This window comes from Myxine glutinosa, chromosome 6 (genome assembly GCF_964187855.1).
Source record: "Myxine glutinosa chromosome 6, kmMyxGlut1.1, whole genome shotgun sequence".
NCBI classification, from domain to species: domain Eukaryota; kingdom Metazoa; phylum Chordata; class Myxini; order Myxiniformes; family Myxinidae; genus Myxine; species Myxine glutinosa.
The window spans coordinates 140,976,240-140,991,656 of NC_136266.1; the positions used below are offsets into that span (position 1 = coordinate 140,976,240).

The 15,417-nt window shown below is 48.1% G+C and overlaps 1 protein-coding gene across 3 annotated transcripts in view; it reads right to left on the reverse strand.

The window, feature by feature from the left end:
• The window catches only part of LOC137430376 (kazrin), a 124,943-nt gene that overhangs the window by 38,710 nt on the left and 70,816 nt on the right, over positions 1 to 15,417 (reverse strand). For all 3 annotated transcript variants that reach the window (XM_078780589.1, XM_078780590.1, XM_078780588.1), the window contains exons 6-7: positions 3,712 to 3,883; positions 2,245 to 2,378 (exon numbers count right to left, since the gene is read on the reverse strand). In XM_078780589.1, coding sequence (XP_078636715.1) covers positions 2,245 to 2,378; positions 3,712 to 3,883 — 306 coding nt within the window. The remainder of the gene's footprint in view (positions 1 to 2,244; positions 2,379 to 3,711; positions 3,884 to 15,417) is intronic.

Here is a 15,417-nt window from a genome sequence, read left to right on the forward strand (position 1 = left end):
GGGTTTACATGGGATTTTGACCCCTCCCACCTGCCCCCAAAATAGGTATTTGCTCTCTTCTCCGATACTACACACAATTTCAATGAAACTTGATCCAACCTTCATCGCCCGTGATGTACCAAAGTTTGTTCACAGAATAAAAAATATCAGCATCGAAGAAGGTCTGTGGGGGGGTTTGAGTGACTGTTACTCCAGATTCAGGTGAGCTTCAGGACCCACGGTCCTATTTTTGCTTGGCTCATAGGGGTGATCCCCAAAAAGTTGGACGTATAATTTTTTTTGACTCCGGTCGTAATTCCTGGGGAAAATGCCAGGGGCATAGAAAAGGCCCCTTTATGTAAGGGTATATGCCATGTGGCAAACTATAGAAAAGAAGGGACATTCCATAGCTTGTATAATATGCCAAACAATAGAAAATAAGGGGCATTCAAAAAATCTTGTGTGCATGCTTGACTACCATTGTGTTCTTAGGAGGAAAGAAGTAATGCTCTAGAAAAAGTTCATATAAAGGGGCGCCAATTTGATTCATACAGCTGCATGAAGAAGTAAATGTATTTTATTTGCCAGATGTAGGGCGCCCCTTTATACATTTTTCAACGATTTTCTCAACTCAGTGCAGTCTCCGGCTCTCAGTGATTCACTGGCGGTGTACCACAACGCTTCCGGTGGGGTTATAGAGGACATTCATCGTGAGCAGCAGCCTTTATAACATGGGAAAGTGTTAAATGTGTGATAACCCAGCTAAAATGGACTTTGGGCCAACGTTGGGTCAACGTCAGCCCTGATATGTTAGGCCAACGTGATTTTGGCCATTCATTTCTCCATTCTGCTTAAGTTCATTAACGACAGGGTTTGGATGCAACTTTTCCAAATGTCACCATTGCCCTGATAATTTTCCTGTCACTGCATGCGACAGTATGCGAGGATGATCGTATAGCTTTTCAAAAATGAAATTGGTTAAGACGTTGTGTGGCGTGCGACCATGGACCAAGACAAGTTGAACTGCCTCGCCACAATGTTGATTGAAAGGGATACGATGCGCATTATTGAATCCGACGATGTGGTTTCCCAGTTTGCTGTCATGAAATCCCGGAGAGGAAGTTTTTAACTGTGAATAGACGGACGAGTGGCTCACAGAAGGCAACACCTCACAGAATAAACCCAACGATCTAAAATATCGTCCAATGTGTCTATCAACAACATACAAACTTCTGACAGTATTTATCACAGAAATGATGTACTACCACCTGATATAATCGGTGTTGCAATAAATTTGGCTTTTTTGAAACGAGCAAAAGTACCCATCTCAAGTGACAGGAAAGCTAGCTACTATGGTGGTGGCAAGAATAACCACAGATGATGATAGTCAGGCAGTTAGCTGAGGAAATTAAATCCATCCGGTAGCACTCGGCTTCACCAAATGTGGCATTATTCAAACCAACTGCAACAGCGAGGAAGTACACCCCATCGTTTTCCCGTTGGTTTCTCGGGGGCCGAAGGAACCGCTAACCCCTCTTAAACCTGGCCGGTATAATGTTTGGCCTTTGTAACAAATTTCGTCCAAATACGTCCAGAGGTGTAGGAATGTATATGTAACAGACAGACAGATCGACATTTACAGTTATAGATTACAGCCTTTAGAGAAGCAGTTCCCAGGGCCCTAAGGTGTCTTAATCTGGCCCTGCTTGAATTACTGCATGTGAAAAGAAGGAAGTTACAAGTCAGGTTTGTTTTATAGGATCAGTTGAATGATGAAAATCCATTTTTTTTATATTTTGACATTCTTTTATGAGTAGAAAATAACCTATTTCATGATGCTTTTTTGTCAAAAATAAATAAATAAATAAAGAGATAGAATCCCACTAAATGGAGGTAGCATATTGAGGTTCCTATCAATCAGGAAAATGAACATGTTGCAAAATGTATGCTCAAAATGAGCAAATACTGAATGATTAATTGCCTCTAAGTCAAAGTAAAGATGAAGAATTACATTCAGCAAAGTCCCATCTCCAACATAATTACTTCCACACTTGTGTTTTTAAAACTTGACTAATTACTGCTAGTTAGTGTAAAAACCCAATTTTTTGTTTGACCAAAACTTATAATGCTGCCAACATGAGGATGCATTTAAAATTCCCCGAGACAGGTCTCAAAGTGTGGAATTTGCTCAGATTGAATGCAGCAAAACAGGCCCTTTGTCCAAAACCTCTGACGCGAGTGAAGATCTACTAAAGTTGGACTTACGTTGCCCAGGGAGCGCGGCAGTTGTGTAGGAGAACCATTGTTGTCACTGGGTGCCACCGCCCGCATCCCATCAGACGAGATGGTTTCCTCCGATACAAGCGAGGATCTTCGAGATCGGGAACCACTGGCTCCACCTGGTTCACAGACATAAATACTAAATAAAAGATGAGAAGATAGGTCAGTTGGTCCCATGCTTCCCTTCAAGTTCTACTCTGGGTTATGATTTATAATCGAGCCAAACTAAACTTTACAATCCTGTTAGGGTGCAATGCGAGCAGGAGGGACTCCATTTTAGAGGATGCAGTCATTCAGATGATGAGGTAGATCCAAATGGTTTGTGCTGTGAATTCAATGACTTCATAATCGCTCATGATGAAGGGATCCCAGGTTCAAACCCAATGTACTGTATTGCTTTTATGTCATGTCTGCAAATGTCTTTGTAATTCTAGCAACATACAAAGACAATGAGGACTGCTAATATTATTGTCCTTGTGCACCTTAGTCATATCACCCGGGAATTCTGCCTAGAGCTGTGTATAAGCCATGCCGCAAGTGACGTCATTGGTCTGTAGAGCAACACCAGAGGAGCGGCTGTACAAGAAGCAAGAAGCAGAGCAGAGAAATTTACAGCGATTGGAGGCGGAGTGTCGGGAGAAGGGTTGGCGAGTTCGTTATCAAACCATTTGGGGTTGGGTGTAGAGGGTATGTTGGCAATTCAATTTCTGCATTTATTGCTCGACTTGGAATGTGGGGAACAGAAAGAAGGAGGATGTGTGACAGTAGCCCAGGTTGCCTTGACAGGCTCACTTTGGATTTGGAGGAAGTTTATGGAGGCATGTCGAACAGTGCACATTGATGTTGATAAGGTGGTGGTTCTTTTAGCCAAAAAGGGGTAGTAACTGAGTGTGAAAACAAAATGGAGATGTATGTTTATGGTGGTTGTTTTGAGCAGTGTATGTTATGAGGCTAGTAAGTTGTTTGTGTGTGTATGTGTCATTGGTTGTTATCTCCAAATGCACGTTTCAGAAGGTGGAACCAAGCCCTCTCAACTCTCGATGTATCCGCCTTAAAGTGTGTGTGTATATATGTATGATGCGTGCACATATATGCGTGCGAACGTGTGTGTGTGTGTGTGTGTGTGTGTGTGTGTGTGTGTGTGTGTGTGTGTGTGTGTGTGTGTGTGTAATACGTCATGCACAAGATGTGTGTACACAATATACTACTACACAGCATGTCATGTATACTCTGTGTATACAATACATACAATATGTGTATAATATGTATATGTGTGTATAACATATAATAATAATATAGTAATATTAACAAGTGAGAAGACAGGCATGTTGACAATGGAACAGCTGGGAGAGGCTAGATGGCCCTTAACTATCTCCTAATTAGAATGTAGTTCTCTGGCATGTTCTCCAATGAATACAACAGATTGCACAAACTTATGACACCTTTACACACCTTTCCGATCCACACTGGAAGACTGGTGGGACTGCTGCATGCTCTTTCGAATGGCTGCTGTGACCGTTTCGTGTGGAAGGGGCCACTCTGGAGATTCCCCAGAGTCTGATGATGTCACAAGAGATTGTCGTTTTGATGAGTCTCGGCTGAGTGAATGCAATGACTGTGGCATCTGTGGGGATAATAGTAGGCGAGTGGGGGCAGGGGGTGCGGGGGGGGTGGAGGGTGAGCAACAAAAGGTAACGTAAGAGTCACAATAACCTGATATGTTCTTCAGATGGTTGAGTGCACAATTCAAGTGAAACCGAGACACCACCAACAATGTTTCATAACAGATCTTAGTAGCTCAGCATAAAAAAAAAGAATCAGCTTTGCAAAGAAAACAAAATCATTGAGGTTCTAGCTGTTCAACCAACTTCTTTTTTTCCCCACTTTTTTATTTATTTATTTTGATTTTTCCACTTTGTCAAGCATGTCGACAAATTTTATAAGTCATATCAGTCACTAGATTCATTTTATTTGAAAATGAAAATTAAAACAAGAAGACGTCATACAGAGCACGATACTTGCAAAATCCACACCTCCCCAAAATAAAACGTTGCCATTGATACATCAAATTGACAATTTCATCAAGATTAAAATTGACGATGTTAATCAATGCTCGGGTCAATCGGATTAAAATTGATAACAGAAGTTTGACGTTGAGTTTACCTTTGACCTTATAAAAGTTGGTTTGCCAATTTGGTTATGTACTATGCAATTGCTGTTTAGTTCCAAGTTAATCGGATGCAAAGTGACGATTTTTCAGATGAAAATGGATGATTTTACAGGATTGACCTTGAGTTGACCTTTTGACCTCAAAAATAGTTGGTTTCCCAATTTAGTGACTCAATATGCAAAGGCTGTTCAATTTTCAAAACAATCGGATGAAAAATGACAATTTTAGAAATTTGACCTCATACCATCTGGTGAAGTTTCGTGAAGATTGGTTTAAAATTGTGACCTGTAAGCGATTGACAGACAAACAGAATAACGCACAAGACCAACCAACATACTTGAAATATACTTGATATTATATATCTTATATATATAAGAGAGATGTAGCTGTGGTGCACCTTGGTTTTTTTGTTTTTTTTTGTATACAAGGTCGAGGCTAGTGTAAGAGCTAACATTGATCACAAAAAAAGAAACTGACACGTAAAACATATTGTTGCGGTTCTGAGAAAGTGTACATATTTGATTAATAAAGGTTAAAGGTTCTGCCCCCATAGTTAGTCCACATGCAACACGTAGGTCACCTTAGAATGTTAGTTATTTCTTAGTATATGTGAGATAAGGCCATTTCCAATAGTTATCATCTGCGTTGTGTAAGATAAATAAGAGTAGGTCCCGTTCCATTGTGCCTCCACCCTCCACCTTCCACCTCGTTGGGCAGAATCCATCCCGCGCCCCATTTGACAACTCGCAGTTTGTTACGCTTGGGATGCTCGCAGTTTGTTACGCTTGGGATGCTCGCAGTTTGTTACGCTTGGGATGCTCGGTTTGTTACGCTTTGGCTACCAGCAGGGTTTGCTGTTCTTGGTTTGCTGGTTTGCTGGAACTAGCCCAGTGACACGAGGTAGGCCCAAAAAGGGGGTGGAGCGGCAGCTAGGCTGAGATCTGGATTGGCAGCAGGGGGATGGTAAGGACCACCAGCCAATCAGGGCTGAGGCGACATCGCCTGACAGGGTATGGCTAGAGGTTCCAGAGGGTTCTAAGGGCGTGGCAATAAAACCCTTTGCGCGAGGCCCCCACCTCAGTTATGAGAAGGGAGAGGTCTAAAGGAACTGCACTTTGCCAGAGGACTCGCTGGGGGAACTTTGATGGTGAAAGGACTCACAAGTGAAGAGCGTCAAAGGACTATTGGAGAGTATAAGCGCTTTGTGAAAGCATTGCTGGAGCGGCGCATTGCAGAGGACTTGTGAAAGCGGCGCATTGATTGAACTATACTGGGAACGCGTATAAAGCGCCGATATATCTATTACGTACGCCAGTGTAATCGCCCAGCTTACCGATCCCCCGCATATAATTGTCCGATCCACGCCAATTTCTTGCCTGCCGTCTACGATCTTCACCGCCGTACGAGTCGTGGACCGGAGCGAGCTGTGGACGCGATCCTTTGGACCATCGCCTGACCATCTACAAACCCCCGTGTGAGTCTGAGTGTGAACGGGCCCGTGTCCAGGGATAAGTTAAGACTGTTATAAATAAGGCTGCCCTGTGTATTTGCTCTTTCTTCTTCACTGTACATTGCTTCTTCTTCTTCTTCATTGTACAAAGTGTGCAATAAATTACTTGTTCTTCCCGTTTCCTCTTAATTCGACCGTCTTAGTGATTTCTCCATTGGGTAAGCGTGGCACGATCACAACCGCTCAAATCGGGTTTAGTACCTGTTAACGGCCCGAATCGCGGCTCGCTATCGCTCGGCGTGTCCACTAAAACTGTGGTTCGGGTGGGGTTATTTCCTTGCTTCCCGGAAGGCGCTGGTACTTAGGTAATAGGACTAATTCGACCTACCACCCTATTCAGCGCTGACGGGAAGGAACGTGATAGCCCCGGATCGCGTCGGCGAGTAAAAAGACAAGGGGATTAATCCCCCCTTGGTAAGGGGAAGGCCGACATTAGGAGATCCGCAACAATTGGTGTCAGGGAAGTGGGATTTGACCCGAAGTGCGCTTAACACACTCAAAATTACGAGCGGCCGAAATTGTACTAACATCTAAATTTGAATCGTGCCATGGATAACCAAGGCGGTCAGATGCCGGTGGGGGTAGATGAGGAGGAGTTAGAAATAACCTATGACCCCAGGGAAGAATGGGAAGAAGAGGAGAGCATTGAGGAGGGTGCAGCAGTCGGGTTGGCAGGCGAAGAAAATGGCGGCACCTCGCACATGGCGGCGAGAGCCGAGCCCGCGGTGCCAACGGACTGGGGCCTATTTATGGCACAAATGAGGGCCTTTATGGTCAAGTTGGGTGAAGACATGAAAATAGAGGGGGACAAATCAAGGGCAGAAATGAAAGAAGGGTTAAATAATTTGGAGAACAAAATGGGGAATCAAATTGGGGGATTAGAAAGCAAATTGGGGGGCCAATTGAAGGACGTGGGTGGCCAAATGGGAGAAATGAACGAGGGGTTGGCGGGGTTGGAAAACAGGATGGGCACCCAAGATAATCGAATGAAAGGGGTGAGAGACGGTTTCAAAGGGTGTAGTAATAGAATAGGAGGCCAAATAAAAAAAATGGGGAAGGACATAGACCGCAGGTCGAGCGGGAAAGGCACTTTGGTACGCGACGAGATAGCGCGACTTGAGGAACGCGGGGAAAGCGAGGTTGAGCCAAGCACAGCCGGGTGGACCGGGGTAGAAATCGCGACACGGGGTATAGAAAAGCCGACGGCTGCCGAATTAGAAAATTTTATTTTATTAGCACCGGCGGTCATCGAGGAAAAAAAATTGAAATAAAAGAAATAGTGGAAATTGGGGCTGAAGAGACGGCAGACTTAGAAAAGCAATCACGGGAGGAAAAAATGGAATGTACCCAAAGTCTGCATTGTGATGTCTGCATTGTGACATCGCATTGTGATGTCGTGCTTCCTAACCAAAATGAAAGTTTGCAGTTGGTGCAGGAGAGGAGGATCCCAAAGGTAAGCAGGATTGTGTATGGCGCGAAAGGATTTTTCGCGTGCTTGGGATCCCGACGTCACCCGGGCACTCGTGGAAGGTCCGTGGTGAGAGATGTGAAAGTGAATGGCGCGCGGGTGCGAACGGCACCGGAGCGCGGGTGTGTAACAGGAGAGTGTGAGAGTGAGAGTGAGTGCACAACGGAGTGTATGTGGGAAGAGTGTGTTGAAACGGAGTGTGGGACAGAGTGCTGAACAGAGTGTGCGATGGATGTGGAGAGTGTGTGGGGATGCACACCGGAGCGGGTGATTGGGTGTGCAATTGAGTGCACACCCATGAGTGTTACGGAGTACGTAACGGAGGAGTGTGCGCAAGAATGTGTGCAAGGGTGTGCGGTGATGATTGGGTGTGCAATAGAGTGCACACCCATGAGTGTTATGGAGTACGTAACAGAGGAGTGTGCGCAAGAATGTGCGCAAAGGTGTGCGGTGATGATATATATATATATATATATATATATATATATATATATATGTATATATATATATATATATATATATATTGTTGCGGATATGGCATTTGGCCTCAATATCCGCTTGTAAATACTCCCCTATTTCCCCAATACTCCCCAACTATCCCCAATCCCCCATTCCCTAGTCCCATTGCCTGTAAATAACACTCTGTAGAACCGACCTTCCCCTTTTTCCCCCATTAAATGTCGTGCCCAGGTCCACCGCATCACACGTAGACAACTTTCGGACATCTTGCTAGTTATTCTTAGTCTATGTCAGTTAAGGACTCGTTTCCATTAATTCTGACTCTTCGTTGCACCAGAATGTGATTATATGGCACCAGTAGTGAGTTTAGGACCTTCCCATACCTCCTCCCATCTTCTTCCCCAAACAACAACAACAACAACAACTACAACAACAGAGGGGCGCGGCGCGGCGAGGGGGGGAGTGTGCGTCCTCACACCGGCTCGGTTAGCCGCCATGACCATGCGCTCCACGGGGTTACCACGAAGGGGCTGGCTGTCAGCTCCTCGTCAAGGGCGGAGCCGGTAACCCCCCCGCACGCACCCAATGAGAAGCGACGTGCCGATTCCATCTGGGGCGGAGCTAACGAGCCGAGGGCGTGTCACTCCCCGCCGGATATACGCGGCGACTTACCGGATGTGACGTCAGATGCGCCCCCAGCTTGAGACGACAAGACGCCACCTCGAGCGCTGTGAAACCTCCCGCATCTCTGGACCGGACCGGGTCGATTCTGCCCTGAGCCCAGGTGCACCTGGAGCCATCGACCAACCCGCCTTTCCTTGCCATCAATCCCCGTGTGAGTCAGCCTTTTGTCCCGTTTACCTGTCGTCTGTTGGGGTTAATATAAGTGTGTCTAAGTGCCTGTCTTTCTATGATGTCCCTCTTGTAGTTGTAATCTGACCTTCCGCCCTAATATAATCTCCTCCGGAGGTCTTGAGAACCGTATCCCTGGTGTCGTGTCGTTTTAATCCAGCCGTGTGTCTTTTCCTTCATTGACCTAGCGTAGCGCGATTAGTCAACGTTCGGGTATAATCGGGTAACTTGTGCAGACGTGGTCATACCAAACCGCTCGGTAAATAACATCTAAGCCGCGTCTGTAACAATTGGTGTCGAGGAGTGGAATTCGAACCCGGGACTAAATTTATTAGGCCCAAATTTGTAGTAGAATCGATTCGGAGCGCGTTTCCCGCGCGAAATTATAACGGCGAAAATTTGAATTTGTTTTACGAAAATAAAAACCCGAATTTTGAAAGTCGCGCTATGGCGGATCAAGACAGCTGGGGTCCGGTAGGGGAGAGTGAGGCAGGGTCGGTCCAGGACCAAATTGAGGGACGCGAGGAGAGCGAAGCAGTGAGGGTAGCAGGTTCGCAAAATAGCGCCGTCACGCACGAAGTAGCGGGCGCGCAAAATGGCGCCTCGCAGATGGCCACGGCGTCCACGCCCACGACCGTGGCAGCGCCCCTGGTTGATTCGAACCTTTTCCTCCTGCAAATGAGGGCCTTTATGGAACAAATGGGTGAGCGATTGGAGGGCCAAATGGGGGTAATGGGAAACCAAATGGGGGTAATGGGAAACCAAATGGGGGTAATGGGGAACCGAATGGATGCTCAGAGTGAGCAAATGGGGGTAATGAGGGACGAAGCGAGCAGTACCGGTGAGGGGTTAGACAATAGATTAGGGGAAATACAGGAGGGGTTAACGGGGGTAGAAAACAGAATGGCCGCTCAAGAGAATCAAATGGAAGGAATGCAAAAAGGGTTAGAGGGGTTAGAAAACAGGATGGAAGGCAAATTGAGGGACATGAGGGACCAAGCGGAAAGGGAAGTTAAACAAATGGGGCAGCAGATAGAGGGGGTCAGAATGGGGGTAGAAACCAAACTGGATGCTCACAGGGAGGAAATGGAGCAGATGAGGGTGGCATCTGGGCAGGAGATGCAAGTGATGGGAGAGGAGATCAGAAGAGGTGTGAGTGAGGAGGTCGGAGGAGTGCGCGAGGAGGTGAGGCACTGTAAGGAGCACATGGAGAAGGAGGTGAGAAAGGGGACTGTAAAGTTACAAGGGGGCATAGAGGACCTGACGCAGGAGGTGGAACAGCTGACGGAGGGACAAAAAGAACTAACGGACCAGGTAAAGAAGAACACAGCGGTAATAGGAGGGTTAAAAGCGACACAAAATGACCTAAAAAATGACTTGGTAGCGACGAAGAGGGAATGTCAGATGGTACGTGAGGGACTGACAACGAGGCTGGACGAGGTGATAGAGGTAATGGAGACGAAGGACCGGCAGGTGAGGACGCACATGGAAACGGTCAAGGTAGCCTTGGAGGACGAGCTTGAGGAGACGTACCGGGGAATAAAGGAGGTGAAGCAGAAATTAGAAGAAGTGGAAGAAGGGGTGAGCGAAATTAAGAAGCGACGGAGAGAGGATAAGAAAGAGATAAAAGAGGAGATAAAAGAATTGGTCCAAAGTCTGTGTTCGGATCGTGATGATGTGCTCATTAACCGGATGAGGGATTCGCAGGTGATGGAGGTGAAGCGAAGAGGAAGAGGACCCGGTGTAAGTGGTGACCAATATGGTCGTGCGTATGATGCGCCAGGTGATTTAAGAAGCTTGGGGGTCGAGATGGACCCGGGTGTTCGTGAGAGGCCACTGGTGAAGTGTGCGACAGGTCAGGTGTGTGACCAAGGCTGTGAGTGGAATGGGTGTACCTGGGTGTGTAAGGAAAGGTAGCATGGAAACGGCTGGATGTGTGAGCAAGGAACGGGCTGCGGGGTGTAAGCGTCCAGGTGAAGCATCGACGTTAGACGGGGTAGAGTTTAGAACGACTTATAGCCGAATCGGGCCCTCGGTGCGTGCTGGGCCTCGCTTTGAACGGCCGCGTCCGTGCTCCACTAGGCGGAGCGGGCGGCCCGATAGAAAGAGTCGTCATGGCGACCACTTTTTGTTGAGGCATTCCGGCAGGTCGAGATCGAGCCATGGGATGGCTCCGTGCCGAGATGGTGCGTGGGATCTCGGCCCGGGTAAACCTCCTTCCCTGCACCGAATGCGGGACGTATCCAGCCGCTGGCACAGAACAACCCGCATTCATGGCTTGGCTTTACGAAGCCGGGCTTTAGACAGGAATTGGCGCACCGAGAGGCATTAGTGAGTAGACTGGGTGATGAGGTTAGTGTTTTGGACCCAAAATTAGAGAAAAACAAAATTTGATGATTGGCAAAGGATTGGCAGTAGTGATTGGCAGATGATGGGCAGTGATTGGCAAATTTTTGATTTGTTGAAATTTGATGTGCAAAATTGGTAGTGAGCGATGGGCCCGGTGGGTAAGGCTGGCATCCCTGCCACCCTTCCCATGTGGGGCAAATGCGCAATAGCTTATGGGGTTTATGGCAGTGAAAACTAGCCCGGGTGGGTTAGGTTATATTGATAGGGATCTAGCGAAGATGACATTAGGTAACGTTAAGTTTAGTTAGTGACTGATACCTGTAGTGGGGACGCAGGTAGTTCAGTGTGGTTGATAATGACGTGGGAGCGCAATAGTTTAAAGGGACGACTGGGAAGCGCAAGTTTCAGAGGGGAGTAGTTAGCTGAGATGATGCCGTGTGTGTGAGAATTGAACAGGTGTGATTGCACAGGTGTGCAACTGGACAGGTGTGTGGAGCAGTGTGTGAGTAGTGAGTGTGTGGATCAGCGCGAATGCGCTTGGGGAGAGAAGGGTGCAGGTGGCACCAGGTGTGAAAGCACAGGTGTGCAAGTACAGGTGTGTGGAGAGAGTTGGAGTAAGTGGTACGGAGTGGTGTGCATGGTGCGAAGGTGTGAATGGGGGAAGAGTGGACCCCCATCACGGATACCCGGGGCGGGTAGTGTAAGTGTTAGGTAGAGGGTATAGGTAAATTGTGGTTGGATATTGGCATTTGTGGTGCGGTTGCAGAATGGTGTTGTGGATGGGTGCATTAGTGTTGTGGAAATGGCTGGGCGTGTAGCCTGTTAGTGTGTGTAGTTGGTTGGGCACCCCACCACTGTGAGGATGTCGGCCAGGTGAGGCCGCAGGTGGGCTCTGGGAGCCGGTAGTTGTGAGTGGGTGCCTGAGGATCCCGGGTGTGGATCGGGCAGCCCAGTGCCAGAGAGGGCACCGAGTGGGGAGAGCGCCAGAGGGCCTTCCCCAGGTAGTTAGGTTAGGGTAAGGAGCAGGTAAGCTCGGAGGCAACTGCAGTGGTGGGGGTGTGCAGGTGGGTAGACCCGCTGGGAGAGGTACACGTCGCGGCCCAGAAATTGTGCGAGGGCACCGAGAGATGAATCGGGGGAGTGAGACCCCAAATTGAAAAGCACCACAGTTTGGCCAATGGGAATTGGTTTTTAGAACCCATAGTGTAAGAGGGCCAATGGTTTGGCCGGAGAAAGACCCCGGGTAGTGTAAAGTTGTTAAAGTCATTTAGGAAATAGTTAGGATTGATGAGCCTGTCGCACCATACGCAGCCACTTACCTGTGGTGATGATGATGACTCCACACCTGTGTTTTCTTTGTTTTGTTGCAGGAAATGAGATTGCTGTGGATTTGTGAGACGCATCACGACGTGGATGAGACATTGGGGTGATTCCATCTCTCCCTCCCTAGGAGGGACTGATGATGAATTGGTGATAGCAAATTATGATGTTGAGTTGGAGATGGCAAATTTTGATGAGAGTTGAAAATGGCAAATTTGATTGGTTAGGAGGGAGAGAAGACGAATTTGGTTTATGGGAGGAACGGGGAAGACAGTAGGGATGTTTGTTGATTTGTAAAGTAGATGTTTATGGGTAGTGTTGTGTTTTGTGGATACAGTAAGGGGTAAGGGAGGGGCCATGTAGGTTACCTGGTGGGGGGGGGGGGGGGGAGCGTACGGTAGGAACGTACCTGTCTCACCTGGTTCCCATGTGCCCCCAGTGTGCATCACCTTGTATTGCGTGCACTTTTGCGCCCTTACCACCTTACTCACTTGTCTATTTCTTTTGTCTCCCACCTCCGAGGATCTGGCTTTGGGGTAGAGAGAGAGGAGAGAGAGGTGCTGGCTACGCAGTTGTGGGCCTGCACTTTCGCTGCTTGCTGCTTGGATCGATACACCATATGGACCGCAATGTTTGTGGCCACCCACAATGGACCGCAGTTCTTTTGCGGCCAAGCACCACCCATGGATGGACCTATGGGTCAACGTGGCACCTATGCCATACAAGGTGAACCACTAACAGTTGGCCCCCTGACGGCCACACTAGAGAAATGGACGCGGTTGGCGCCTTTCTTTATTTTTTTTGAAGGAGGCAAGAACACCAAGTGCACCACACGAAGGCAAGACCAGCGGCAGAACATCGGCCGGCTGCGACACCACCGGTGATTTGTAAACACTTTATTGGTGCACCGGATGGTGCTCACTGTGTGATGGGGTGGTGCTTTTCGTGCTGGGAAAGGGTGCTCTGCACGTTATTAAAGGCCGTAGGCCACAGAGCACTCGTGGGTTGGTGTATCGATGCTGGCATGCGTGCTCTCTCTATGCATAACATCTGCATGTGTCCCTCCAAAGACAGGTCCTGGATCGTAGTGTAAATAGCAGCGTAGTCTTGTAAATAATGCTCCCTACCGGCTGTATGTTTAGTTTGCGAATTCTTTCCGCAATTCGGTTATCCTGTGGGTGTGTTTCTGTGAGGAGAAGGGTGCAACGTCGCAGGGGGACATATTTACTCATTTGTGAATATCTGTAAAACTGTCGCACTCAGGGTAGAGTTAATAGTAGAGGGAACTACATCTGAGTGCCACACTAAAATAGGTAAAAATTTATCGGGTCGGGACGCCCCGAGGGTAGAGAAGGGTGCAATGTTGCGGATATGGCATTTGGCCTCAATATCCGCTTGTAAATACTCCCCTATTTCCCCAATACTCCCCAACTATCCCCAATCCCCCATTCCCTAGTCCCATTGCCTGTAAATAACACTCTGTAGAACCGACCTTCCCCTTTTTCCCCCATTAAATGTCGTGCCCAGGTCCACCGCATCACACGTAGACAACTTTCGGACATCTTGCTAGTTATTCTTAGTCTATGTCAGTTAAGGACTCGTTCCATTAATTCTGACTCTTCGTTGCACCAGAATGTGATTATATGGCACCAGTAGTGAGTTTAGGACCTTCCCATACCTCCTCCCATCTTCTTCCCCAAACAACAACAACAACAACAACTACAACAACAGAGGGGCACGGCGCGGCGAGGGGGGGAGTGTGCGTCCTCACACCGGCTCGGTTAGCCGCCATGACCATGCGCTCCACGGGGTTACCACGAAGGGGCTGGCTGTCAGCTCCTCGTCAAGGGCGGAGCCGGTAACCCCCCCGCACGCACCCAATGAGAAGCGACGTGCCGATTCCATCTGGGGCGGAGCTAACGAGCCGAGGGCATGTCACTCCCCGCCGGATATACGCGGCGACTTACCGGATGTGACGTCAGATGCGCCCCCAGCTTGAGACGACAAGACGCCACCTCGAGCGCTGTGAAACCTCCCGCATCTCTGGACCGGACCGGGTCGATTCTGCCCTGAGCCCAGGTGCACCTGGAGCCATCGACCAACCCGCCTTTCCTTGCCATCAATCCCCGTGTGAGTCAGCCTTTTGTCCCGTTTACCTGTCGTCTGTTGGGGTTAATATAAGTGTGTCTAAGTGCCTGTCTTTCTATGATGTCCCTCTTGTAGTTGTAATCTGACCTTGCGCCCTAATATAATCTCCTCCGGAGGTCTTGAGAACCGTATCCCTGGTGTCGTGTCGTTTTAATCCAGCCGTGTGTCTTTTCCTTCATTGACCTAGCGTAGCGCGATTAGTCAACGTTCGGGTATAATCGGGTAACTTGTGCAGACGTGGTCATACCAAACCGCTCGGTAAATAACATCTAAGCCGCGTCTGTAACAATATATATATATATATATATATATATATGGAAGCTTCCCGGTGTGTACCCCGGTTTAGAATAGGTACACCGTATCCCTGCGTGTCGTAAGAGGCGACTAGAAGGGTTGGCGTCAGGAAGGGCATCTGGCCATAAAAACATTGCCTCAAAAAGAGAACCATGACAATTACAACTACATATGGGCAGGGTACAGCCCAAAGTACCCCGTGGGGGACCCCACTCCCTCTCGTCAAAAGTCAAGGTGGGGAACCCGATCGAAGCAAGGGTGAAAATCACTCCATTTATGACGACGAAACGTCTGATGCCCGACGTGGAGATTGGTTTCTGAGGTTTGGGACATGGAATGTAGGGACAATGACAGGGAGATCAGGAGAAGTGGTGGAAATATTGGTCAGAAGAAGAGTGGACATATGTTGTGTGCAGGAGACGAGATGGAAGGGAAGTGGTGTGAGAATGGTGAAGGGTCGGCAGGGACAGAAATACAAGTTTGTGTGGCAAGGGTGCCCAGAAGGCGTGAATGGTGTTGGTGTCCTGTTTTCTGAGGAGTTTGTAGACAACGTGGTGAGTGTGACTAGAGCAAGTGAAAGGTTGATGA